General features: G+C 36.1%; 1 protein-coding gene across 2 annotated transcripts; it reads right to left on the bottom strand.

Moving 5' to 3' along the window:
* Window positions 1-33: 33 nt before the first annotated feature.
* Window positions 34-26388, bottom strand: LOC127426493 (ERO1-like protein beta). Of its 2 annotated transcripts, none has more exons than XM_051673350.1 (16): window positions 25969-26388; window positions 23666-23785; window positions 21402-21485; window positions 21084-21125; window positions 18854-18936; window positions 18697-18770; window positions 14021-14141; window positions 13890-13936; window positions 13770-13781; window positions 13644-13670; window positions 12080-12172; window positions 11747-11993; window positions 9503-9572; window positions 8603-8689; window positions 8362-8495; window positions 34-3376 (listed from the first exon to the last, which is right to left on the bottom strand). In XM_051673350.1, exons 1-16 carry the CDS (start codon window positions 26122-26124, stop codon window positions 3316-3318), a joined length of 1458 nt encoding a protein of 485 aa, XP_051529310.1. In that variant the 5' UTR covers window positions 26125-26388; the 3' UTR covers window positions 34-3315. The 2 variants fall into 2 exon arrangements, with proteins under 2 accessions (XP_051529310.1, XP_051529311.1); XM_051673351.1 differs by lacking the exon at window positions 25969-26388 and adding an exon at window positions 24391-24592.
* Between the last annotated feature and the right edge of the window lie 46 nt (window positions 26389-26434).

The raw sequence follows: 26434 nt of genomic DNA, 5'->3' as shown, positions 1-26434 counted from the left end.
ACAAAAGAAACACTGAAAACAGAAAGACAAAAATGCAGTGAGTGACAACCAGACAAATGTATTTATTCCTGTTAAATAAATATTCTTGACACAAACACACAATACAGAAGCATCTTTATCTTTGAAATGTCTGATGTCGTTCTTTCAGAAACACCAGATGATGTTCTGAACATTATAAAGGCAGAGAAGATCTCGACTGAGGTTGTGAAGGGCAGATTTATTCAAGTTTTTAACAATTATCAGCAGGCCGACAGGGAATAAGTTCCCGTAGAGTTGGAACACCCCTCATTTCACACATTTACTTTGGTTTAATACAACTTTTGGGCTAATTTGATTTGCTTTCAGCTACCAATAAGAGTGAAGTACTCTCAGCTGTGTTAAACATATTTTACAATGCTTAAATCCCTTTCGTATTCTGCAGAAAGCCAGCACAGAAAATTCGAGAAGTTTGCAGATGCACCTGCTTATTATTCTTCCAAAGATGCAATAACATCAAATATCTGATCCAATCGTAGGCTGTCACCACTTCTCTGTTTTTACCTTTCTGAGCTAAATGTGAACAATCAGGCCTTTTAACAGTTACAGGAGACAGAAATCATAATCACAGGAGGCAGACATGAGCAATATATACAGTATTTTTGGAAATATTAAGGCAGACAAGTCGAACACACTGAATGTTCTTGTTTTGTCAAAAGCATGCGCTGCTCAGTCCGACACACACACACACACACACACACACACACACACAAATAGCTGCTCTTCATTTTAACTTCAAGCCGACATTATGCGATTATCGCTTTATAAAATGATTCCTCCAGAATGATTAGCTCTTGACAAAGGCAGACAGAAAAATAAAGAGAAGAAACAGCAAAACTGACTCATAACTAAAGTAAAAAACAAAAATTCCAGGACAGTCGAGCAGATCAAAGCAGCTTTGGTTCAAATCGCTTCACGTTTCAGTGTTAAATCAAACAGCCGTTTGTGATACAACACTCATCACACGTGTTTAGATGACGTCTTCAGGTGATTTAAGCGCATGCGCCGCTTTGAAGTTATTAATAGAAACGTCTTGAAGGGACGTTTGCAAACAATGTCAGGAACGACACCTTTCAAGCGATATTTTAAGAATTCTTAGAGAAGCCGTGCTATAAATATAATAGTCAAGAACTTTTGAGGCTTGGGTCAAAATGTAATCAATTTGAATTCTGTTTCTATTGGCCTTGCATACATTTAACGAGTCTGGACTGAATGGAGGAATATTATTGCTTGTTATGTGATGCTTAAACTTGTAACAATTCAAAGCTACATTTACTTCTTTCAAGCTTATAAAAATAAAGGGATCGTTCACCCAAATATAAAAATTTATCATTTACTCAACCACGTCATTCCAAACCTGTTTGAATGTCTTTTGAGAAGCACAAAAGGAGATTCAAGCTCCAAAAAGGACTTCACAAGTATCATAGTAGTCTTCTGAAGTCACACAATAACTTTAATTAAAAAACAGACCCAAATTCAAGTTGTTATTCACTGAAAATCCTCCACTACGCCAAAGCTCTCAAATCTCATTCGAGTATTTGACGTATTCGAATTTGCCACATTGTAATCACTCACGTGAAACATGACAACCAACGGCCTGTTGGAAAATATGCAAACATGAAGGAGATTAGTGAAAAAATCACTTACATTTGGGCCTGTTCATCACTGTATGAATTCAGAAGACTTGGAATATAGCACAGAAGTTGTATGGACTACTTTAATTATAAAGTAATTCCATGCCAACTCAACCAGAGCTTCTCAGCTAAAACATTTGATTTTGATCTTTTTTTTTTCTGGTGAAAGAAATCCAAAATATTAAATGCCATGGACGAATATTTACCGAGTAATCCACTGTTTTGTAGAGCGGGGTCAAAATGCAATTTTCACCTATGATTTTGGAGCAAAACCACAGATCAAAAAAATAACTTTATAAAGGTGACAGCAACATTATTTTATTTTTACATAGAGATTGGTAGTTCAGTTGCTAAAATCAGTTGACATTAGCAGTCCTTGTTGCATTATATGCCAATGGTGACAGTTCAAAAATGGGAAAAAGCACTTTTTGTGTGTTATTTTTCCAAAGTTGGCATGCCTTTAACTCCAGAAGTTTTAAAGATATCTTAATATCCTTTTAGATTCTGGTTCAGAACAAACTTTTCTTAATGTATCTTCATTTTTAAGGCCCCTTATGGTTCAATCCCAGAGATATGGGGATCTCAATGTGGCTCCGTGTGCAAATTGTTAAATTGTACACATTTTCAGGTCAAAATCCAAATGTGGGTCACTTTGCATACAGCTAATACTTTTGTTCTTTTAAAGAGGAATGTCTGAAGCACAGATAATGTTAAAACTAGAACTGTATCTTGTTTCCCTCTATCAAAACAACTGCACAGAACGTACCAATTTTTAACAATGTCTGAGTGCCAAAAATATACTGAAATGGTCAAGTTGAATAAATAAAGGTATACCTTTAGTTTCAGCATTATTTGTTCTTCAAACATTCCTCTTTATATACAATAAGTTTTATCAGCTTTATACAAAGTGATTGTGTTTTTTTGTCATCTTTGAAAAAAATGTCAGATTTCAAAAGTCATTCAGGTTTGAAACAACATGAGGGTGAGTAAATGATTTGTGTGTGAACTAATGCTTTAAATAAATTCTATGGTCCCTTAAACATAAAAAATTACGGATTAGGAATGCCAGTAAGACATATGCATGCAGCTACTGCATTAAAAAATCCAACATATACGCACAGATTTCAGGGACACGCAAAATTATGAAAACACATTCTTTAACTGTTCTGAAAGAAAGAAAAAAATGTAATTACCATTGTAATTGGCAGAAACTAACCTGGACACAAAGACCAACCAACAAATATACAAACACAAGTGAACGAAGAAAAAAAAAAAAAAAACACCACCCCTTTGTGAACTGTAGACATGAACAGTCTAATCTGTCAGAGATGACCAAGAAAAACGAGAAGTCTGAAATCTGTTTACACGCACAGAGATGCCTAAACAGCCTGCACATCTGAAGTCAAAGCATAAAATCTTTTTTCAGAAGTTTTCGGAGCTGAGAGCTGCCGTTTTGAGCGATTATGAGTCAGTATTTGTAACTCTTTAAGCGTGGAATCTGAGCAGAAGGGTTTGACATGTGATCTAGGGTAAAAGGGTTCTGCAGACATCTATCCTGCAGTCCCTGAGAGAGGAATTTTTCTGGGGCGGATAAGACAATTGCAGAGTCCACTGGGCTGGTGCCACCTGGTGGCCTGGAGGTGTGTTACCTATGATCCTTCAGAAGCATACGGAAGTTGTGCAACTCTTTTATACTGGTGGAAAGTCTGGAGAGAGAGAAAGAGAAAGAGAGAGAGAGAGAGAGAGAGACTGTAGTGAGATCATCATTTGCTTGTTTTTGGTGAGTGTAATTAAAGACATTTTATTACAGCAGAGAAACGTTCTGGTAACTTAACCTCATGCGACCCTGGGTCCACATGTATGGACATTGTATTTTGGCTTAGCTAAACACAACGCATAATTTAATTTCCTTTAAACCGACTGATCTCAGTTCAGGAGACTCTGTGCTGTCAGTAAAATGTTAAACTTTCCATGCACGAAGTCATGTGACAAAACGACATGGCGGCAATCGCAGAGGAGTTTGTGTTTGGTTGAAACGCCAACAAAACTACATCTGGTCAGAAACCTAATTAAGTTTTTACATTGAAATCTGTTTTAGTCAAATGATTAGAGTCTCTAGTTTCATCCGATATGCCATTTTTAAAATTTAAGCAATATATCGCGAAACGGCACACTGTTAAACACATTCGTGGACTATATGTTCAGTTTAAGTTAAAATATCCAATATTCACTGTGCATTATCACACTGAGAATCAATGGGTTCATGCAGAAGCTGAGAAATTTTTGCTTTCAGAGGGTTTATATGGAGTTAGGATGAAAATAAGGTGCATTTCAAACTGTTCTGAGACCAGTGCAGACAGACAGCACACTGGAGGTTAAGTCATTCACTAAATAGGGAGCAAGGGAGCATCCTATAGCTCTCTATGCAGTTAAGTGCATTCACTCCTAAAATCTGATCAAAAGTTCAGTTTCAGGCTGCAGATGATGTTTGGATCACTCAACATGTTTGACAGACATGAGACAATGATAATCAGTACATAGATTCAGAATTTATAATGTATGTGGACATACAATTTTAGGAAAACTATTTGGTCTAAAAAAAATATATGTTTTTGCATGTTTATTAGGTGCTAATAGTAACAAATCAAAAAGGGGAAAGGAAAAAAAAAAAAAAAAAATCACAGCAGTCACACAGGGGTCCTAGGAGGTTAAATAATCCCTTGCATTGTTTTTCTTTATTCTTTTGTTTTTAAAGTCAACATGAAATTAAAACTGACTCTTTTACTTTCCTAACGTGTTACTGGTCTTATTGTGAACATCAAGGCATGTTATTGCAAAGAAAAGAAAAGTCTTTGTAATGTTTTATTCAAATGTAATAACTTGCTCCCCCTCTGTAACAACTTTCCTTTTTGGTTGATGTCACAAATCCCTCAAATTTTTCTATCATTTAGAGTCCACTTTTCACCATCCATTAAAATTCTCAATGGATAAAATCACTGTTTAATATCATGTTTCACATGAAGTAAGTGATACGTCACTTTTCGGAAGTAAAACAGCTTGCAATTGCGGTTTTTTGCTGAATTAAAAATGTACTTTCTTAATATTTTCATTTATATAATAACTTTTTCACCTCTTAAACAGCTTTTATTTTCTGTTAATGTAACCAAAACTACACCAGCATGGCAAAAAAAAATTATTAAACAATAAATGATCAAGTATACATGTACAGTATACATGCCCGTGATAGTTACTGTAATCTAATTACTTCTTAGTAAAAAAGTAGTGTAATGCATTACATTTTAAATTCTTGTAATTAGATTAGTTACTGACTTTCAATTAATTTAATTACTTGAAAGTACATTATAGGGTTATTCTTATTTCTAATATATTATTTATGTAGAATACATGAATTACGGCCTCGTAAAGAGTCACTGTGAAGGAGAAATGTGAAGTGATGAGTTTATGACGTGTGTAATAATGAACAAGAAATACAGACATTATTTTGGATTTGTTGAGCGAAAAAGTGTTTTAGAAACTTTTTCAATAAAGTAATTAGTAAAGTAATCTGATTAAAATTTAAGAATGAGTTATTTGAAGTGGATTACTATTTTTACAGTATGCAACTTACCCAACACTGTACATGACAGTGTGTAATCAAATATTTCAAAGAAGGATGACAAATATGCCGGATTCAATACATGTTGATAGTATCTACACTGTAAACACTTATGTTGACTTTACTGGAAAGTGGAAAAATCAAGTTGTTGAAATGTCAAGTTTTGGGCTCATAACTCAAATATCTATTTTCCTTGAACTTATTTTTAGTGTTAATAACTCAAACTATTGAGTACAAAATTTAGGCTGTGGGGAATACCCATAATGCCTTGCACTTGAATATTTAATTCTGTTTCTTTGGACAGCGGGAACATATGGGGGTATTTAAATAGTTGTTATTAGGAATTCATAGATGTTTTAGCTCTTTTGTAGTATTATGTTGTTTTATTGCAAATAGTTGTTTGGTGTGATGTCACCATTAGGTTAAAGGGATAGTTCACCCAAAAATGAAAATGTAGTCATTGTTTACTCACCCCTGTGTTGTTATAACTCTATATGACTTTCTTTCTTTTTCTTAACACAAAGGGAGAAATTGTGTAAAAATGTTGTGCTCGGTGATGTCATACAATGACAGTTTATGGTGACCACTTCTTTAAGCTTCAAAATAACATCCTGTACGCGTTCATGATAGGACACGAGCGCAAAAGTTCACGCAGACCCCTCGTGACATTGGGGCATTCAAGCAAAAACTAATTTTGTTTATCTAAAAACAGGTCCTCCGCAGCGATAGTGACAACAGAACACAACACAGCTACACAAAACAGAGAACAGAACTAAACATGTCTGAAGAGTATGTAGTTGAGGAATTGATGCATTTCTATGTCCAGCCTTATTTTTTTGAACAGAGTATTTAGAAATCAAACAGAAACATACAGGAGGCTACAGGCAGTCACAGTCACACTGTGCCCTATTCTGACGGCAAATGACACAGTATATTTTCTGTGGTGATCAGAGTTTTTGTCCTAACCAGCAGTGACGAGTGACAGTACATTCTATCTAGGGCTGCAACTGACGATTACTTTGATAATCGACTAATCTAACGATTATTAGAACGATTATTCAACTATTCGGGTGATTATTGCAACGATTAATCATCAGCTCTTAACCGATTATTCAGCTTGTGCCCCGACTTAAAAGGTTATATTAAACGTGCTTACTAACAATAAAGAGGACAAAATCATCTTTTAAAAATACCTCTACATGACATTCACTGAATTAAAGGAAAAAAAATACTTTTTATTATGTTTAATTCAGTAAAAATTTCACTACAAAAAAATCCTATTGTTATCAAGTGAAAATTGTCTAAAAATCCTTAAAACAAGATACATTTACTAGAGAAGTAACATATTAGATATTTAGACTTGCTTTAAGAGAATGTATCTTAAATACACTTATATTCAAGATCTATTCTCTAAAAGTCTAAATATCTGATATGCTGCTTCTCAGGTGAATGCATCTTTTTTAAAGGATTTTTAGATATTTTAAAATATTTGTATTTTTAATATTATACTCAACAAAAATGTATTTTGTTGCGGTGTATAATGGGGCGAAGACTACCCTCTCTCACCTTTCTGTTCACTTCAATCCATCTTTAACTCATAAAAAAACAAACTCTCTCTTATTAATGAAGCTGCATATTGCCAATTTTCTTCACGATAAGAAATGCACAGTGACATATATATTCTGATTCAATAAGTCATGAGTCATCATGTTATAATCTAGCTGCATTAAGTGTGTGCGCTCGTGGGATGAGCGTCCCGTGACAGAGTGTGCATCAGTCGTGTGCAGTTTCAATCTCTCCCCCTTAGATCGGGACACTTCGTGCAACTCATAGAATAGGCGCTGACCGCACAGAGAAATGCCAGTTTTGTTACGATTTTAAGTTTAATAAAGCAATAACGCATTAAATGGAACTGCATTAAAGATGTTTCCTTTAAAGACGCTCGACATGCAAGTTTTGCTTAAGCTGAGCGTCAGCTCCGGCTCTGCTTATTCCACAACAAGAGTGCTTCTGTATTTATTTATTTATTTTGTATTTTTGCATTATAATTTCCTCATACTTTGCGATCTACATCACCTGAAGCTGTTTGGAAAGTTTAGAGCGCGTCTGGACTGTGAGCTGTGTTTTCTTCCTCTCCTCAGTCAGGCGTGAACTGCAGTGCTGCTCTCGTGTGCAGTCATTAGAGTTTCACGATCTCATGTTACGTTAAGATCAAACGACTATACGTTTGTGTTCTTTTGAAGCTTGAAGAGGTGGTCACCATAAACTGCCATTGTAGGACATCACTGAGCACAACATTTTTACACAATTTCTCCCTTTGTGTTCAGAAAAAGAAAGAAAGTCATATTGAGTTATAACAACACAGGGGTGAGTAAACAATGACTGAAGTGTCATTTTTGGGTGAATTATCCCTTTTGCACTATCTCAGTTCTTCTTGTGCATGTGCAACTGAAGTGCATTTCTGTGGAGAAATACGTTTATTTCATGACTGACCTAGAATCAATTATAAACTTCTTTATTTAAGTGGTGTTATTGTATGACCTAAATTTTAGTCATTTTAATTTAAACGATTAAGCAGCAATAACAACATCAAAATAGCAAATCAGAGTGAAGTCTACTTGTATCTAGTTACTTTAACTTAAATAGTTAAGTTCAATCTATATGAACCTGAAGTGAACTTAATTACACAAGTTTTGTAGACACCATTACTTAATTCAGTTGAGTAAAGTCAACTTATTAGGGTTTTCAGTGTAGGTCTGTTAGTCCGGCTTTGCAAATATCATACCGGTTTGAATGACATTTAAAAAAAAAACTAATAATTGTTTGTGTCTGACTAAAATCAAACTTTTATAGTGCATGTAAGAATACTGAGTAATAAACAAATCTTCTTAAATCCTGATGGATAAAATCATGGAGATATCAATATTTTGCATAATTTTGTGCTGAATATTCGGTTTCATTTGGAAATTGTCATATTATTGAAGTTAAATGCATGTTTACAGACCTCAGTTGAGAATCTCACACACACTCGTGCCATTATATGCTTCTGTAACAAACAAATCGACCATGGTTTACCTGGAGAAACCATTGAGAAGAGCCACAATCTCCTGTCGTGTGAGCTGGAAGCCCTTTGACGGGCTGTTTTCTGGAAGATTCTTGATTTCTTTCTCAGAGAAGAGAATCCTGAGAGCCGTGCCCAGACCCTCAGTCTGATGGGACACACATTCATTTGGGTTTATCTTTGTCTTACATAACATAAAAGAATGACGCAGAACAGTACACTCTTCACTATGAGGAAAAAGGCTGTAGTTTGTACCTGTAACTTTCCCCAAAGTCGACATTTACTGCAGCCGACACAGTCCATGATACGAGAGATGTTTTTAAAATGAAGTCTGAATTCCTCCTAGACAGAAAGTAATGAGTCAAGTCAACATGAAATCAAAATTCACTCTATTTACTTTCTTTATACGGGTTTCTTGTTTTACTGTGAATAAGTCTCAACCACTTGATATACAGAGACACTTTTAACCATCAAATCAATAAAATGGTCAATGGCTGTTGGGTACACTGCAGTCACATTTGAACTTTTTGTTTAGTCTCCCATTCAGCTCATGAAAACACACTGCGTGATCATGAGGAAGGATTACATCAAAACGTAGACTGGAATGATGGTGCGGAGTTTCATTTAGATAAAATAGTCTACTCCTCTCTCGCCATTGCTGACGTGCCAGTGATTACCCCTCCGTGTGTCAATGCTAGCACTCGTGCCATATGTTGCTGACCCCTGATCTATACAAATGAGCACTCATGTAAATGATCTGTCCTTATGCAAAACGCATAACTGAACTTGTACTGTTCAGTTATTGTAATTTTCTTTTCCATTTTTTTAATCATAGAAGTATAAGTATTTACGCATAAGCCTTTAGATCAAACGCTTTTAAAGATAATATGAAAGAGAAATTCAGTCAAGTGTGTCCAAACTTGTGTATACTAGTAAGATATTCATCTCATGCATTTGAATGATCATATAAAAAGAACCAAGTCAAATTATAACAGCCACCTGCAAGTTACCGATAACACATTCAAATTCAATAGACTTCTCATTTTCATTACCCTCATAAAATAAAGACCATTAAAAACCTGTTTAATCATAATGAAACTGTGTGACACATGTCTGTAAAGCATGTGTGTGTGAATGTGTGATGCTGTTACTCACCTTTAATGTTTTTGCCTCTATTTTGTGTCCAGCAAACATGGAGCTCTCATCAAAGTGCATTGGGAACGCTCTGCGGAAACACACACACAGTAAAAAAAATAACAGAAAAATATATTCAACTAAAATGTAAAAAAAATAAAAATACATACAGTTTATTTACACTGACTACTGTATATCTATTCAGGTGAATTCACCTCATTAAAGGTGCAATATGTAACAATTTTCATGTAATATTTGCCTTTTTTTTGCCAATGTGTGAACGGCTGGTAACGCAACTTAAAAAATGAGCCCTTCCTGGACTTAATAGGTTGCCTATTAAAGCCTGTAGACTGATTTTCATGCGAAGGGAGTGGGTCGGTTTTTGCCAGGAAAATCCAAAGGATGTGACGTTTATGTGCGCTCCCGAGAGCCTCAGTGCGTCTCTTCCACTATTCAACAGCGAAAACAAACTGCAACACTAGATAACGTTATCTTAGAGATGAAATCCAGCAAACGTCCGGCTCTCAGCACAACACCGACTCCTACACAAACTCAGAGTAAGCAAAAAAATAAAACAATTGATCTACTGAATCCCGTCTGGCTAAGCGGGAACGTGATCGTGGTCGAGAGAAAACTAGAGTGAACATCGGCAGGGCATTTGATTCCTGGAGGGACCTTCGTTCGGTTTTGGGGATCAAAACCGACCCTGAATTGGTGTTCTTCTTATTGGACAGGTAAACTTACATAACTGCAAAGCATGTGAAATATAGTGCCATAAGGATTGATTGTGTCATTTTAGCTAACGTGATCTTGCCTGCTAATGCTAACGAATTGCTACCTTGCTTCATAACATTCAAATAATTTCAACGATCTTCTCTTTATACTAAAAGTCATTGTGGCAGCGGAGGCGTGGTCAAGCATCTCTCCGGAGAGAGAAAAAGCGGAAAGGAGGAGGGGAGAACCGGCTTGATAACTTAAATAATAATTTATTAAACAAAAACCCAAACAAAAACACACAACTAAAAACACAGCACAGCTGTCTGTAATTCTCTCTCTCTCTCGAACTGTCGTCCCCGGCCGCCTTTATCCCTCGCGCGCCCCATCAGGCTGATTGGGGACCGGGTGTGTCTCATTCCAGCCCGGCCCCGCCCTCCTCAGCTCTACAGTCATGTATACAGGATAAATTTAAGCAAATACGCTGGTTATGACATACAAAACATACAATAGTGCAACATAACAGTGCAACAGTAAACTGTCTGGTATAGTTCAGTAGTATGTAGCTGTATGTGTGTATCAGTATGCTATGTTAGTTGATAAGTAGTTTTCATTTAGTCTCAAAGTTTGTAGTAAAACGATCATAACTGTGTAATTTTAATTATGCTCATCTGTCAGCATGATGCCAGTGAATCACGTTCAGTCTCTTTGTACGTTACGTCATTGTTTTGGCCGATGCTCACTCACTTGCGTCCCTATGGAGTGTGTGCACGAGCGCGATCACGAGCAACAGGCTGCAGTTCACTTAACGGCCACAGGTGTCATTAATAACAAGGCTTTCTGAATCTTACATACTGCACCTTTAAGAAATGTCCAGGTTCTATTTTCTCTCAGAACCAAAAGAAAAAAATAAGAACTTATATTTTAAAAATTAAGCCTATTTTTAAGATAATTCAGATTTTCTTTTTGCACTGTGACTTTATTTTCATGACAATTAAGCCCATTTCCCCTCTGAAATTCTCATTAAGTAAAACCAATTTTATCATGATTTATAATAACTGTATAATTGTATTTTACATATGTACATTAATATTACTAAAAAGTAAATTAACATGTTAATGCTAAATGTTTTAAATAATAATGGCTACAAAAAAAAAAAATAATAAAAATAAATAAATAAATAAATAAATATATATATATTCACAATGCAAAAAATCTAAATTAAATGTATTATATTAATATCATTTTATTATTATAACTAAATAAAAAGAGACTTAATTTTATTCATGCAATAAAAAGTAGAATTTCTTTTTTATCTAAATAGTTTTTGCAAGATTCGTTGATAAAATGAAAAAAATATATATATATATATATATATATATATATATATATATATATATATAAATAATTATTAACTGGAAATCAATTGCACAATAAAAACTGCAGATTATAGAACTGGTGATGGTGAAAATAAAGTATATTTTTGAACACCCTCTAATAATCAGTATGAATCTGCTTGTATTAGTCAGTCAATAGACATTTTCCTCTCACTTGGTCTCGTTGAGTATCTCCAGCAGCAGATCTTTGGTCATCGTGTCCTCCTGTCTGTTTCCTGTGTACAGATTGATGAAGGAGCGCTCGAAGTACGGAGCTACTTTAGACAACGCTCTCAGCTCGATCAGGTACAGGAAGTACAGGTTCTTCAGTCGCCGAGTGCCCTCGCCCTTCGTCTCTGCCGGGTCGAACCGCTGACGGAACTCATGGACGTTTGGACCCCAAACTGGTTTGCCCCAACCCTCTAGGATCATACAAAAGACAGGAAATGAACAAACACTACTTACGAATGCACTGAGCAGTAGTATGATGCAGGTGGAGAGCGTTTACCATCCAGCAGGTATTCAGCACACAGGTGAATGTTAATGCTGCTGTGCAGACCGGAGATCAGACGATAGAAAACTCTCTTCTCCAAACACAGACCTGCAGCGCACATCAAAATACAGTCCATCATTACAGATGTCAGGAGAGAATATTTCAGACTTCTCAGAATCAGAAATCAAAAATTATTTGCGCAGTCTTGCATAGTCAGGACTTTTGACTCTAAACATAAAGTCTGGTCCACTTTGCAGTTTATTCTGGACAAGAGCTGCTCACTTAGACAGGAAGAGACTGTCTGATTGATATGATTTCTTGTTGTACAGAAACCAATGTTCCTCTTGTTTTTGTGATTGAAAAATGTGTTTATACCAGCTAAAGTGGGTATCGAACCGGGGTTCACCCAGTCATTTGAACCGAAGCCCAGAGCTCAAAGAGACATTATTGGTTGAGATTATACAGCTATTTTTTTAATTGAAGCAGGAATTACACATAATATAATATATATATACAGTACAAGTATATATATATATATATATATATATATATATATATATATATCACACACACACACACACACACACACACACACACACACACACACACACACACACACACACACAGTTCTGGAAAAAATTAAGAGACCACTGCAAAATTATTAGTTTCTCTAGATTTACTATTTATAGGTATATGTTTGAGTAAAATGAACATTTTTTATTTTATAAACTATCAACAACATTTCTCCCAAATTCCAAATAAGAATATTGTCATTTAGAGCATTTATCTGCACAACTGGTCAAAATAACACAAAAGATGCAGTGTTTTCAGACCTCCAATAATGCAAAGAAAACAAGTTCATATTCATTTATAAACACAATGTTTAACTTAAGAAGAGTTCAGAAATCAATATTTAGCTGGAATAACCCTGATTTTCAATCACAGCTTTCATGCGTCTTGGCATGCTCTCTACCAGTCTTTCACATTGCTAACAAATGTTAACAGATAGACCATTGTAAAGTGTTACCAATAATTCAGCAATATTATATTAATTACATTTTAAATCATAATCATGATTTTATATTTTTGTTTATAAATTTTTTTGTTTTATATAATTTATTTGTTTCTGCTCCGGTGGTTGAAGGTGGTGCTTAGCATAAAAACAATTTTTTTTTTTTTTTTTTTTGCTGCTTGCCTGAACATGTGTGTTGACTTTATAGTCTGAATTTGGTATCAGTATCAGTCAAATAAATAATAATCTACCACATCTCTCAGTTTCAGATAATAATGTAAGCAATCGCACATTTATAGGAAACACTGAGCGTTAGCTGGCACATTAGCGTTAGCAGGAGGTTGTTTACAGACGAGCTCGTTCACCAATAAAGCACCACATGTGATCTCTGTGTCTGACTGAATAAGCAAAGAATTAATCTCTACTTCTGATAGGAACAGGAAACAAAACAAACAAAAGCAAGATGTATGAGGAAAAAACACTGATGGTTCAATATTTCAGACCCCTGACTGTGTTTTCATCAGATTTACAGTGTTCAGAGATGCTCATGCTGAAATACTCCATTACCTTCAAGCCACTTGTAGAATCCTTCACCTGTGAGAACACAACAAACCAAGATTAAAAAGCCCTTTACACTGATATAAAAACAGAGAACAGCAAATAAAACAAGATACTAAACAAATATGAGCTCACCATCATCATCACCTGTGCAGAGAGAAAAGACAGACAAAAGGTGTCTGGTTACACAAACAGCCCATGTGTGCACACCTGTCTTTAATTATACATGTAAATGCTGGATTAAAGCAAACACACCTCGACTGGGAGCCAAAGGATTGAGAGGACGATACACTGATCTTGGCCTAAAAATTAACCATTGACATTAAAAATCAATGAAAGACCACCGAACAGCAGCATGTGTGTGTGTGTGTGTGTGTGTGTCTCACTTGAAGCAGTTTTCTTCATAAATGCTGTTCCACACTCTCCAGGCTGATGGTCCTTTATATCCCGTGTATCTCTCTGGGTTCAACAGCAGATCCACATACTCCGATTCAGGAGACATCTCATCTACACACACACACACTACTGTTAGTCTTATTCTCTCTGATGAGTTACATTAGCACACACAAACTTCCATTAAACTGACACTTGCCCTTTTTAATATATTGTTAAGAAAGTGTTTGGTCGAGTTTGCCAGTTCAAATAATTACTACATTACAAAAATGTCCAGATAAATTAAGTTATTAAAAAATAAATAAAAATGCGATTCGCCCAAAACAATTACTTGAATAAACGTGTTTTTAATTTCAAAGGTAATTTTGATATTTTTTCTGGGGCTTAAAGTCAAAGTGGTGTAACTGTCTGGAGACAAAGAAAAAATATTTTTTTTAAAAAAAGATTAAAATAGAAAATAATTTTTTTAAATAAATACATTTAAAATAAACAAAGGTAAAACAATAATAACAAAATAATTTAAAATAAAAGACATTTTGCATGAGAAGTCTGAAATTATCTTTTGTTGTTATAATTATTATCTTAGCAGTAAAACAGCTTTAAAATGTTATTTTAAAGTTGTCATTATGTTTAAAATGTTATTATGCAAATGTATATATGTTCAGGTCAAATGGAGTAACCCAAAACATCTTGATATTAATGACTTAAAAAATTGTAAAATCTAGGGCTGTCAACCGATTAAAATGTTTAATCGAATTAATTAGATGGTGTGACGATTAATTAATCAAATAATTAACTGCAATTAATTGCATATATAAATATTTGCTGAGAAAGCCCCTCATAAATAATACAGTATATACTGTGATATATATATATACACACACTGTGAAATAATATACAGATAATTAAAATGCATTACGTTATTGTGGCAGAGGAGTAAAGCAATTGATAAGACAATACATAAAGTGGCTTTAGAATACAATATATTGTTAATTTGCATATTATTGAACTTCAGCCAATCACTGGCCTACAGTTCACAGCAATTCATTTTGCAATTAAATTTGTTAATCAGTCTGAGATTTATTATAAGGTCTTGTCTAAGGAAGTGTCAATGTACACCTGCATCAGACGGACACTTTTGGAGCATCTCACTTTGGTTGCGTCATCATAAATATTGTTTTTAGGTCACTGCGTCAAGTTAAACGTAGTTTAATACTTAGAAAAACATGTCTTGAGATCCCTGTGTTCTGATTTGCGCTCCATCAAGCTGTATTTGAATGCAAGAACGTGTTCTCATCTTGTGCTGTCTGCTGTCGGTGAGTGTGGTTTGTTCTCTGTATAGGATGTGTGTTGCCTATACAGCTGGAGTTTCACTTACTGCCCCCTGGAGAAAACAGGTGGTACTTCAAGTTTAAATTGCTCAAATGTCTTCGTTATTATGGTCCTGGGAAATGATTAATTGCGTACATTTTTTTTTAAGCATTATTTTTTATATAATTAATTCAGGGTTTCTGCAGGTTCGAAAAAATTTAATTTATTAGAATTAGCTGGTAAATATAAAACCACTGAGGCTACTTGAATGTCTCTGGACATGTTTTTTTTATTTTATTGTGCATTTATTACAGTAAGTTAATACAACATTAAAACTCTAAATGAATTCATTAAGAATGCATGCAGCCTAAAGTATGTAGCCTATATTGTGACCCTTCTCTTTAGTCACTTGCTTTCCAGCTAGATGTGATGCAATAGACCGATGCTTTGGCAATGTCACTGCTTATGTCAAACACAGAAGTGGTGGCCAGATTATGTTGCTGAAAATTGATTCAGAGGGTTCTCGTTGACTGCTGTGGCTTCAAGCCATCAACAGAGCTGACTGGACTGAGATCATTTCAACTCAGCAAAAATTTATAGCGAACATGATTACATATTTGTTATTAACTTTATTATAGCAATTGTATCGCTAAGAGTATGTTTGTATTTATGATGGTTTTGTGTCATACTTTCGTTTTAATCATCTAATCTGTCAAATCTTACACAACTGTCAGCAGGATTTCTGCCACCACTTACTGCGCATGCGCTGACATTTTTGTAAACAAGAGGATTGGTCTATAGACCTTATTCACAGAAGCACCATGTTTGATTTTTAATGAGAATGGAAATGAAGCTGTGAGGGATAGACTTACCATTTCTTCAATGGCATGCACGGTATAAAGCTGTAAAAAGCTCCAATATCCCATCTGATTTTCCCCAACTCATGTTGTCTGGAGTTTTATGTATACTGAGTGTTCTTGAAAAGAGATTTCTTGTGTTTTGTACACAGAATGATCCAAAAACACTTTAAACTGCAGTACATCTCATCGAAGAGACTGTATGTCTATCCCGCACAGCCTCATTGTCATACTCATTAAAGATTAAAGATGCCGCTGCTGTGAATAAGGTCTAGCATGTGCTGAAGAACATTTATATATTTTTTCTTGGCAGATACCTTTAATAAATACTTTAACAGGTAGTTAAAGGGCAGTTCATTTAAAAATGAAATTTCTGTCATCACTGAGTCTGTATGAATTTCTCTCTGTCGTGGAACAAAAAAGAAGATGTTGTGCAAAACATTTAGTCTCAGTCACCATTCACTGTCACTGCACCTTGTTTTTCATTCAATGTAAGTGAATGGTGACTGAAACTCCCTAATATCTCTTTTTGATATCCATTGAAATAAGAAAGTCATACAGGTTTGCAACAGCATGAAGGTAAGTGATGACAATTTTCATTTTTGTGTGAAATATCTCAAATAAAAACTCATCAGTTACCTTAAAAATGGCCGTTTAAAGTTGAGAATATGTACTGAAAATGTTAACATTCAATTATGAAAGAGAACTGTACTGCATAATTAGTTATGATGTATTTTGAAAACAGATTGAATACTAAATATTAAATATAGATAATATATTTTCATATTATGTATATTATTAAAATTATAATTTTATATATTTATATTATTATTGTTTTGTATATTATTACAACATTTTTTAAATTGACTGATTCAGCCGGCACAGAAAACACCTGTGTATGTCAGATCTAGAGAGAAGGAGAGTAGTTCTGTTAGCTTTACAATTCTTGTCAAAGTTGCTGTAAAATAAGGAAGCGCCAAGATTTGAAAGGCATCAAAAGACCACTGCAACTTGCAAACTGCAACGTTGACAGCTTTGTTGATTATTAGCAGGAGTAATAGTGTTAGCGCATTGCTCGCTTACCGAGATGCAAAATAACGCCATATGCGTGAATCTAGCCAGGTCTCCTAAGCAACCAAATTGGCCCGGTTGCTAGGGAAGGTAGAGTCACATGGGGTAACCTCCTCGTGGTTGCTATAATGTGGTTCGCTCTCGGTGGGGTGCGTGGTGAGTTGTGTGTGGATGCCGCGGAGAATGGCGTGAAGCCTCCACACGCGCTACGTCTCCGCGGTAACGCACTCAACAAGCCACATTATAAGATGCGCAGATTGACGGTCTCAGACGCGGAGGCAACTGAGATTCGTCCTCCGCCACCCGGATTGAGGTGAGTCACAACACCACCACGAGGACTTAGAGCGCATTGGGAATTGGGCATTCCAAATTGGGGAGAAAAAGGGGAGAAAATAATAAATAAATAAATAACGCCATTTGCATTTCGGATTAACAGGTTTATGAAGGTTAATACATGTGTAACATCATAAGTTCAGTAAAAATGCACCTCCCTGTGCGCGCTCACACTAAACTCAAGCGTCAGCTGCTAAATGATGGATGCACGAGAGAGAGAGAGATGATAATGTCTCACACAGATTCTGCTGTTTTAAGCGTCTCCTCTATTCATGCCCCAAAATTTAAGACCTCAGCAAACGAAATTTAAGACTACTTGTAATTTATGTAAGATATTTAAGACTTTTTAAGGACACGCAGGTACCCTGTAATTGCACTAAATGAACGTGTTAAATTGACAGTCCTAGTAAAATCATGATATTTGTAAAAAAATATTTATACCTTGATAAAACAGATTTTTTATATCTATATAAAAAAAAAGTTATAATATACACGGTTTAGTCACGTGTATCAAAGATTCAAGGAGGGTATTTTAATACCTTTAACTTGATGGTTGGTTACACCACTTGACATTTTTGAAGTTATTTTTTTTGTAAAAAAGGCCATAAATATTAATCTCAGACAAGCTTATTGGTCAACACCCCATAATTTATATTATTAAGTGAGAAGAAAAAGAATGTGGAGTGTTATGTTATGTAGGAAATGTGGTGCCTACAGTTTCATGCTCATCATACAAAAATATTCAATCCGCAGAATACCAGCATTGACCGATCATAGTCAAGCATTCTAGAGAGACGTGTGTTAAGTAATTATCCGTTTACATAACATACACCATATGTTCAAGAAACATCTAAGGTAAATGTCATGTGTGCTGTTTTATGAATAAGAAACTGCTCATATATCATGACTTAGTTGAGTTTTATATCACACTGTAATGTAGAACTTTTCACCATGTAATCATATCTCTAAAAGATCTATACATAACCTCCAAACTGACACTTTCTTTTTCTACCAGTACACAGTAAATAACCACATCTGTTTCAGAGAGGGAGATTTGTTTAGTAATGCTCTGTTTTAAAATCAAAAGTCAAACTCACCGTCTAACCCACAGAAATGATCTTGAGCATCGTCATGGTGAGCCCAGTCTGCAAACGCTTCTTTACTCTGATTACTGTAGTATGAGGGAACAAACATGTTTTTGAAGAAGTGAACAGCAAAAGGAAGTGAAAGGTTTTGTTATTGTGTATAGTTTACCTCAGTGTGCTGTTAATGGCACCCAATTCATGCGCCTGTTCACACTCTATGATGTCATCGATGTTGTTGGCAGCCTGAGCGTACTAGCGGAGAAAACACAACACAGACCAATTAGAATGGGCCTAAGTTCAAATATGAGATGTAATATGTTTCTATACTGTTTTACATTGTTGCAAAATGAACCCTGCCAGGGAGATGTGGACACCAATGGAAAGCGGTGGCCTGAAATCATCTAATCATTTGGTAACAAGCTGCTGAATAAGAATTGCATGTCTAATTTCCAAATATTTCTTCATCAAAAAGCACTAAAAGAACTGTTAATTGAACCGTTAAGGATCCGGAATCGTTAAGAGGAACCAGAATAATTTCCATCCCTTTACTTCACTGCAGAGTGGCTGCACTGACCAATCAGAAGTATCAAGTATTCCGGAAAGCTGTATAATAATGATGGAGAAAAACCATCCAATTCAAGCCTTTTCAAGTCTTTATAATAGTGACAGACCGATATATCGGCAAGGCTGACTAATCAGCCAATATTTGGCCATTTTGCGATTAACGGCATCAGCCGATAACAGTGTTAAATTTCCCTTGTGTCAGTTCCAAAATCTACCAATAGATTTGTCAATGGATAGTCAATACTTTGTTTTCAAGGTTTTTTCTTTTCAAGTTTATGCAAATTTGAGTAAGTATACATCTGATTTGCTGTTGTTTTTTTAATTTAAATTGTATCCCCTGTTCTCCCAATTTGGAATGCCCAATTCCCACTACATAGTAGGTCCTCATAGTGGCATGGTTACTCACCTCAATCCGGGTGGCGGAGGACAAGTCTCAGTTGCCTCCGCCTCTGAGACCGTCAATCGGTGCATCTTATCACGTGACTCGTTGTGCATGACACCGCGGAGACTCACAGCATGTGGAGGCTCATGCTACTCTCCACGATCCACGCACAACTTACCACACGCCCCATTGAGAGCGAGAACCACTAATCACGACCGCGAGGAGGTTACCCCATGTGACTCTACCCTCCCTAGCAACCGGGCCAATTTGGTTGCTTAGAAGACCTGGCTGGACTCACTCAGCACACCCTGGATTCGAACTCGCTGAGCTATCCAGGACCCCTTATTTGCTGTTGTTAAATTGTTTTATGTTTATCAGCATTTATATTAGACATCGGTTTCGGCCATATTTCAAACATTTCACATCACGTTAGGGCTGCACGATTTAGACAAAATAATTTGTATTAAATAAAAATCATAATTGTCGATTATTTACCTTGATATTGTAATAGCGATTAATTGCGATCAACAGAATTGACATTAAATACTAGAGGTAGACCGATATATCGGTTTTACCAATTAATCGGTGCCAATAGTTGCTTTATGGAACTATCGGTTATCGACAAAAATCTATGCCAATAAGTTTTTATTTATTATTATTCCTACGACTGTGGCCGGCGCTTGTGGATTCTACGGTTAGAACGGTTTGGTTCTGCAGTATAACAGCTGTCTCTAGAGGTGAACTAAAAACAACCACTGACACCTTGTGGGGATTTGCTGTATCTAAATGCGTCATCATTGACAATACATATCCATATGTTTATCCTCACTTCAATGCATATTTGTTTTCTTTTGAGTAGATAATAAAGTGTTCTAAATTAAAGCAATGGCATGCAAAAAATACAAATGTATCTAGATGTGCTTGTGATCTGTCCTCTGTCTGATGTGTTAACACTTACAGCTAACTAAAAATAACCTGCACGTCTATTATCAGACAAGTATGCAGCATTTAGGACACTCTCACACTTTAAAACACTCAACTGATATTATATAAAGAGACAGATAGAGAGCGCCGAGTGCTGACTCAACCTTAAACACTTTAGTCTCCACTCCATGACACAAACCTGAGACCTTTAACAAACAAAACACACTTAACATCATCAGGTCAGTCGCCCGTGCAATCACAACCAAAGCCCTGATGTACACAAACCTCAAAGCTCATGTAAAAGTAGCTTAAAAAAAACAGTAAATGCATTTCAAAGCTCAAGAACTAAATTTCTATAAACTTAATTCACCTGAAACTTCAAATCAAACCCACTTGAGAAGTTTTACACAATATGTTTAGAGAGGGAAAGCAGATATTCAACTGAACGTCTGTTGCGAGGACGGGGCAATTATTACAAAAAGTATAAACAAAACGTTAATTACGAATGTTTATTTTCAAAGTCTCTCACCTTGTTGTAGTTGCCGGATTTAATTCCCACGGGGACTTTGCTCTGGAGGAAAAAGGACATAAAAAAGGATACAGTAAATACTCATTGAATTATTAAAGGAAAGTATCCGTAGGCAAAACTACTTCTGTAACAATAAATGTAAAGCTGTCAGAACATCTCATCACTGCAAAATCAAGAGGAATGTATTTTAAAACTAGATTTTAACTCAGGAAGTTTCCATTCACCTCAAGGTTAAATGAACACAAATAAACAAATGACACTGAAAGCTTGTCTATTTGACTGGAAATCATTTGGAAAGTGTCAGTGTTGAACTCTGACCTCTGGACATGGCTCTACGTGACAGTCTTTGATGGAGCAATGGCCATCGTCAGGCCAAAACGGACACGGTCGCTTCAGGTTCACCTGCAGAGAAAGATTACTGTGAGCTTTGGTTTGTGTTCACAATTAATATCATTTCTTAACAGTGGGCTTCAAATTCAGGATTAGATTCTGCCAACAAATGAGTCTGTATGACGTCATGCCACATTCATCATGCCACGTCCGTGACTATGAATACAAGGCCATTTAATTAATTTATCCAGACTGTTAGAACATCAGACACCATTCGCGTTACAGATTAGAGGTCGACCGACAGTGAATACTGACGATGCCGATACCTAAGGTGTCAGAAAAGGCCGATAACAGATTAATCGGCCGATAGTTATAAAAAAAATAAATAAATTTACAAAATCTTAAGGTGGTTCCCAAACGGCACACTTCTGCACTATTCCACGTCATTTTTAAGTGTGAGTAGTGCAAGTAGTATGTTAACACAGAAAATGCAACAAAAAGAAGTGTACACGGATAATGCACTTAAGTGTGGAATATTGGACACTTCAAGCACTCAGCGCTCGCGGCTTAACATTTGTTGCCTCGTTGCTGGTCTGACAAACAATTGTAAATAATGGAGAATGTAGCGACTGGCAAAACTTTAGTAAACAAAGCACCTTAGAAATGTGAGTTGAACGCTTTATCATCACCACACGAAAATGTACGTTATTTGAGATACTCAGTTGAACTGAGGTTGGCTAACGCGTTAAAGCTAGCGGCAACACATCATGTGCGTTTGAAACGTCACTTCCGTCAGCTGTTAAATGGCGAATGCTTCTGTGTTCTATCTGGGACGACAATACACTTTCATACACTACATGGCTGAGTGCATAGTGCGTCATTTGGGACAGAGCTTTCAACTTTTCTTACTGTGAAGGGCACAGACATAGAGGCTATAACAGTACAAAATTAATACAATCCCAGATGAAGATTACTGTCCATGAAAATCCTAATAATAACCAGAAAAAATTCAGATTTGGTGCATAACGAGAGGATTTTAACTATGAACAAGCCCAAAACAATACCATGGACTCTTATTTTGAAATGACGGAGATTTGGCTCTATTAAAATGCACTATATTTAAGTATTTACCAAATTAAGCTTTTTATAGCCTATATATATTCACCAAATGAAGGTGGCATTTTTCTTTGCGTGCCTGCGCTTTAATTTAGAACACTTGATAATCAAAATGACAAAATATGCATTGAAGTGAGGATACAAATATGGATGAATGCTGACAATCATGAAAAATTAAGATACAACAAATCCTTTTGAGGTGTCAGTAATTGTTTTTATCACACTTCTGGCATGGTTATAAAAAAAATAATTACAAAATATCGGCATCTATCAGCACCGATTAATCGGTAAAACCGATTAATACAGGAGCTGTTATTCATCTTTGGTTTTTTGCAAAATTACTCCAGCAGATTCATTCTTGCATAATCATCTTAAAGGTGCACTCAGTAAGTTTATGTTCATGTCATCTTATACTTACACTGACACCTAGTGGCCTGGATGCAGCATCATTCAAACACAGTAGCTTTGGGGGGTTTTTATCCCCTTTTCTCCCCAATTTGGAATGTCCAATTCCCACTACTTAGTAGGTCCTCGTGGTGGCGCGTTTACTCACCTCAATCCGGGTGGCGGAGGACAAGTCTCAGTTGCCTCCGCTTCTGAGACCGTCAATCCGTGCATCTTATCACGTGACTCGTTGTGCATGACACCGCGGACACTCACAGCATGTGGAGGCTCATGCTACTCTCCACGATCCATGCATAACTTACCACACGCCCCATTGAGAGCGAGAACCACTAATCACGACCACGAGGAGGTTAACCCATGTGACTCTACCCTCCCTAGCAACCAGGCCAATTTGGTTGCTTAGGAGACCTGACTGGAATCACTCAGCACGCCCTGGATTTGAACTCGCAACTCCAGGGGTGATAGTCAGCATCAATACTCACTGAGCTACCCAGACCCCCAAACACAGTAGTTTTAAGTTACAAATGCCAAATTAAAATTCACAATACACAGTCAGACATTATTTATTTAAAATCAGATCAATTACAAATTTGGATGTTTATGTTCAGATTGTTTCCCCTTCAAATCCTAAACCAGCCAACACTTCTAAAGGAAATGCAAAAAGCTGTAATGGCGCATTTGTAAAACCTTCAAGACTCGGCCAGTCAGAAAAACTCACTGAGCCAATTTACCTTATAGTATCGAAAGAAGTCTCTTTCTGTGAGCTTGCGAATGCGAGGATAAATTTTGAAGTTGTTGAAGACGTCAATGCTCTCGATGTCACAGAAACAGTCATCCAAGACACCTGTTAACTGTAGAGAACAGAAAATATATTTTTAAAACCACCCGTCACCACACGTTTGATAAAAGGCGAAAAAAGTACCTTGTTTGTGCCAAAAACTATGAACATATGTCTCTTTCATGGCACTGTGAGGTTCTCAGCTGTCTGTTTTCTCATGCGATATGACCAGCATGTTGCTTTGAGTGAGCACTTTTACATAAAACTGATTGGATTTGATTAAATAATAATAAACTGATTATTAATAGTGACTGCTATACCAGCCAGGTCGATTAAATCTAAACATATTTGGTTATTTTGAGATTATCGCGGATAAATATGCCTGACTGGACAGAACAGGTATTCTGTTTTCACCTTCTTTTTAAAATATAAATGGCATTCATTTAAATTCAGTATTTTGATGGACGTCTAATCGGCAATCAATAAATTTGTATACAAGTAAAAGCTATCCTACTTTGTATATATTGGTATCAACCAAAGCCCTATTGGTCAACTTTAAATATTGCATAACATCTTTAAAATCACCAAGCCTTAGGCCCTAACTATGTCAATAACATAGAAAAATATCTTAAAGAATGAAACAGAAGTCATTTAATTTGGTGGGTAAAAATCTCTGACCTGCTCTGAGTGTAAAAGTCCAATAAATCCCAAAGCAAACACAGATATTTCCCAAAAACTACATCTGTTCCCAGCCATTCCTGTTTAAATGCAGATCTTTGTTTTATTGTCATTTATTTAGCACGTTCTGCAGTCTTCAGGCAGTTTCTAGCAGATGTCATCCCTGATGCTGGTCATGTAATGTGAAGTTAACTCTCCTCTGGGATCATCAGCCACTACTAGAGATGAGCTGTCAAACTCAACCAACTACCGCGTGAAAATTCAGCCACGGAGCCCCTCCTCCAAACAAAGCAACGTCATCCTTAGTCACGCCCCTATGCGACTTGGCGTAGTTCTTCGCTGACGCGCTGACCGCTGCAGTGAAAGTTTGACGGAGGGACGAAAGACTACAAATCCCACAACCCATCTGACGTCAGCGACTCTCACAGACCAATAGGACAACACCACGCTGATTAACTGACGGTTTGCGAACATAAATGTTCAAGATTTTTGATCAGAACTTGTTTATTCTTAGAATTTAATGAAATGATTGAAAATAGGTATCCATCACGGTGCATGTACACTTTTACAATAAAATACATTATTTAATGAAAACAAAGATGATAAATCTCTTGACTTTGTTGTGAACCCTTGTGCGATCTTCGGGGCATTTTTGTCTTTTTCATTTTTGTTTTTTCCATCATTTTGGCTGTGTTAATGCCAACGGCATAAATTTAGCCAACCTCAACCTCCTCAGTTTCTATAATACATCTATAATACACTGTGTACACAAAACAGTTACACTCAGGACCTTCAGGACAAAAATGCCCCCATTGAAACCTATTAAAACTGCAATATTTGATCCCAGTGCCATTAAAGCATAAAATCATGAATTCTATGATATTATGCTTTTATTCCGGAGCCTCTGGCTTCAAAAGTTAAATTTTTATATTTTCCACCAGATGGCACCATTTTTCTCATGTTTAACCTATGGAGCAAATACATGCTTTTTCCCTATTTTCTGTTTGCTGTATTATAGAGCACTGCAGGCCAACTGAATAAATGATGCAGCTAAAATTGTGTGTGTGTGTTGGAATGGATGTCAGAGTGTGTTTTGTATGTGTGTATTGAGAAATGTGTGTGTTTGTAAAAAAACAACAGTGGCATTTAAAGGATTAAAATCCTAAAAATGAATGAATATTTGGTAGTTATGATCAGGACTGATGTTGGTTAAAAAATCTAAGTCAGTGAGAGTGGAAGATAATATTAATATATAATATTATTATGGCAGTTTTTTGACGTGGACATTTTATATCTCTAAGGACCTCTGAGTAACTTTTTTAAATTGACGCACAAGGGTTAAAAATCTAACTTGGTGTACATTTTATATAAATAAGGAGATGTAACGTTACATGAACTTTGACAGGAGAAATTAAACCGCAAAAGAGCTACAGCGAACTGCGGACATAATGACGTCAAATTAACGCGACAGTAGAACATGCCAGAAATACTATGAACTACATCAAAAATTGACATTTTGACAATAACATTAAAGTGTCTTTTTTTCAGGATAGCTTCAGACACATCAAATCAACTTACATGACATAAGCAGCTCTGGTCCTCGCTGTCTGAAGTCTCTGTGTAAACATGCTCGTGCTTCTTCGCCTTGTTTTGAAACCATCCCCATGTGAAATTCCCGAAAAATAAACCGAGTAAAATCACGAGTCCGGGTGTTTGTATCGTGTGTTTTAACATCGCTGATGCGGAGTCGTTTCCAGGAACTTAAACATAAACAACTGATGAAAATAACTCCAACTTCCTGCTGCGCTTAAAGGGCAGTACCCAATTAATGCTTTAATTTAAACGACAGTCACATGTAGCTATTACAAAGATTAACTATATTGCGCCTAGTGCATTAAAAACCAGTTCAAGATCTCACATTTGTAGAAAATGCTGGAATAAAACATCGACGCCGGGGCAACGCTACGGGAAGCTGGGGGCGTGTCTAAACGCCCAGGGTCAGAGCTCTTCTACATAGTAGGTCTACAGGCTTAGCCTAAAATTG

The sequence above is a fragment of the Myxocyprinus asiaticus genome, chromosome 35 (genome assembly GCF_019703515.2).
Source record: "Myxocyprinus asiaticus isolate MX2 ecotype Aquarium Trade chromosome 35, UBuf_Myxa_2, whole genome shotgun sequence".
Classification (NCBI taxonomy): Eukaryota; Metazoa; Chordata; class Actinopteri; order Cypriniformes; family Catostomidae; genus Myxocyprinus; species Myxocyprinus asiaticus.
The sequence above is the reverse complement of the archived record's forward strand: the minus strand, read 5'-3'. Positions and strand labels throughout refer to the sequence as shown.

Bases quoted from the DNA above. Each gene is read 5' to 3' on its own strand.
- LOC127426493 (XM_051673350.1), bottom strand. From the start codon at position 26,124: ATGTTAAAACACACGATACAAACACCCGGACTCGTGATTTTACTCGGT. The intron at 18,937-21,083 runs GTGAGAGACTTT...TTTCTCCGCTAG, and splicing joins AATCCGGCAACTACAACAAG to TACGCTCAGGCTGCCAACAA. The intron at 8,690-9,502 runs GTGAGTAACAGC...CTTTCTGTCTAG, and splicing joins TAGAGGCAAAAACATTAAAG to GAGGAATTCAGACTTCATTT.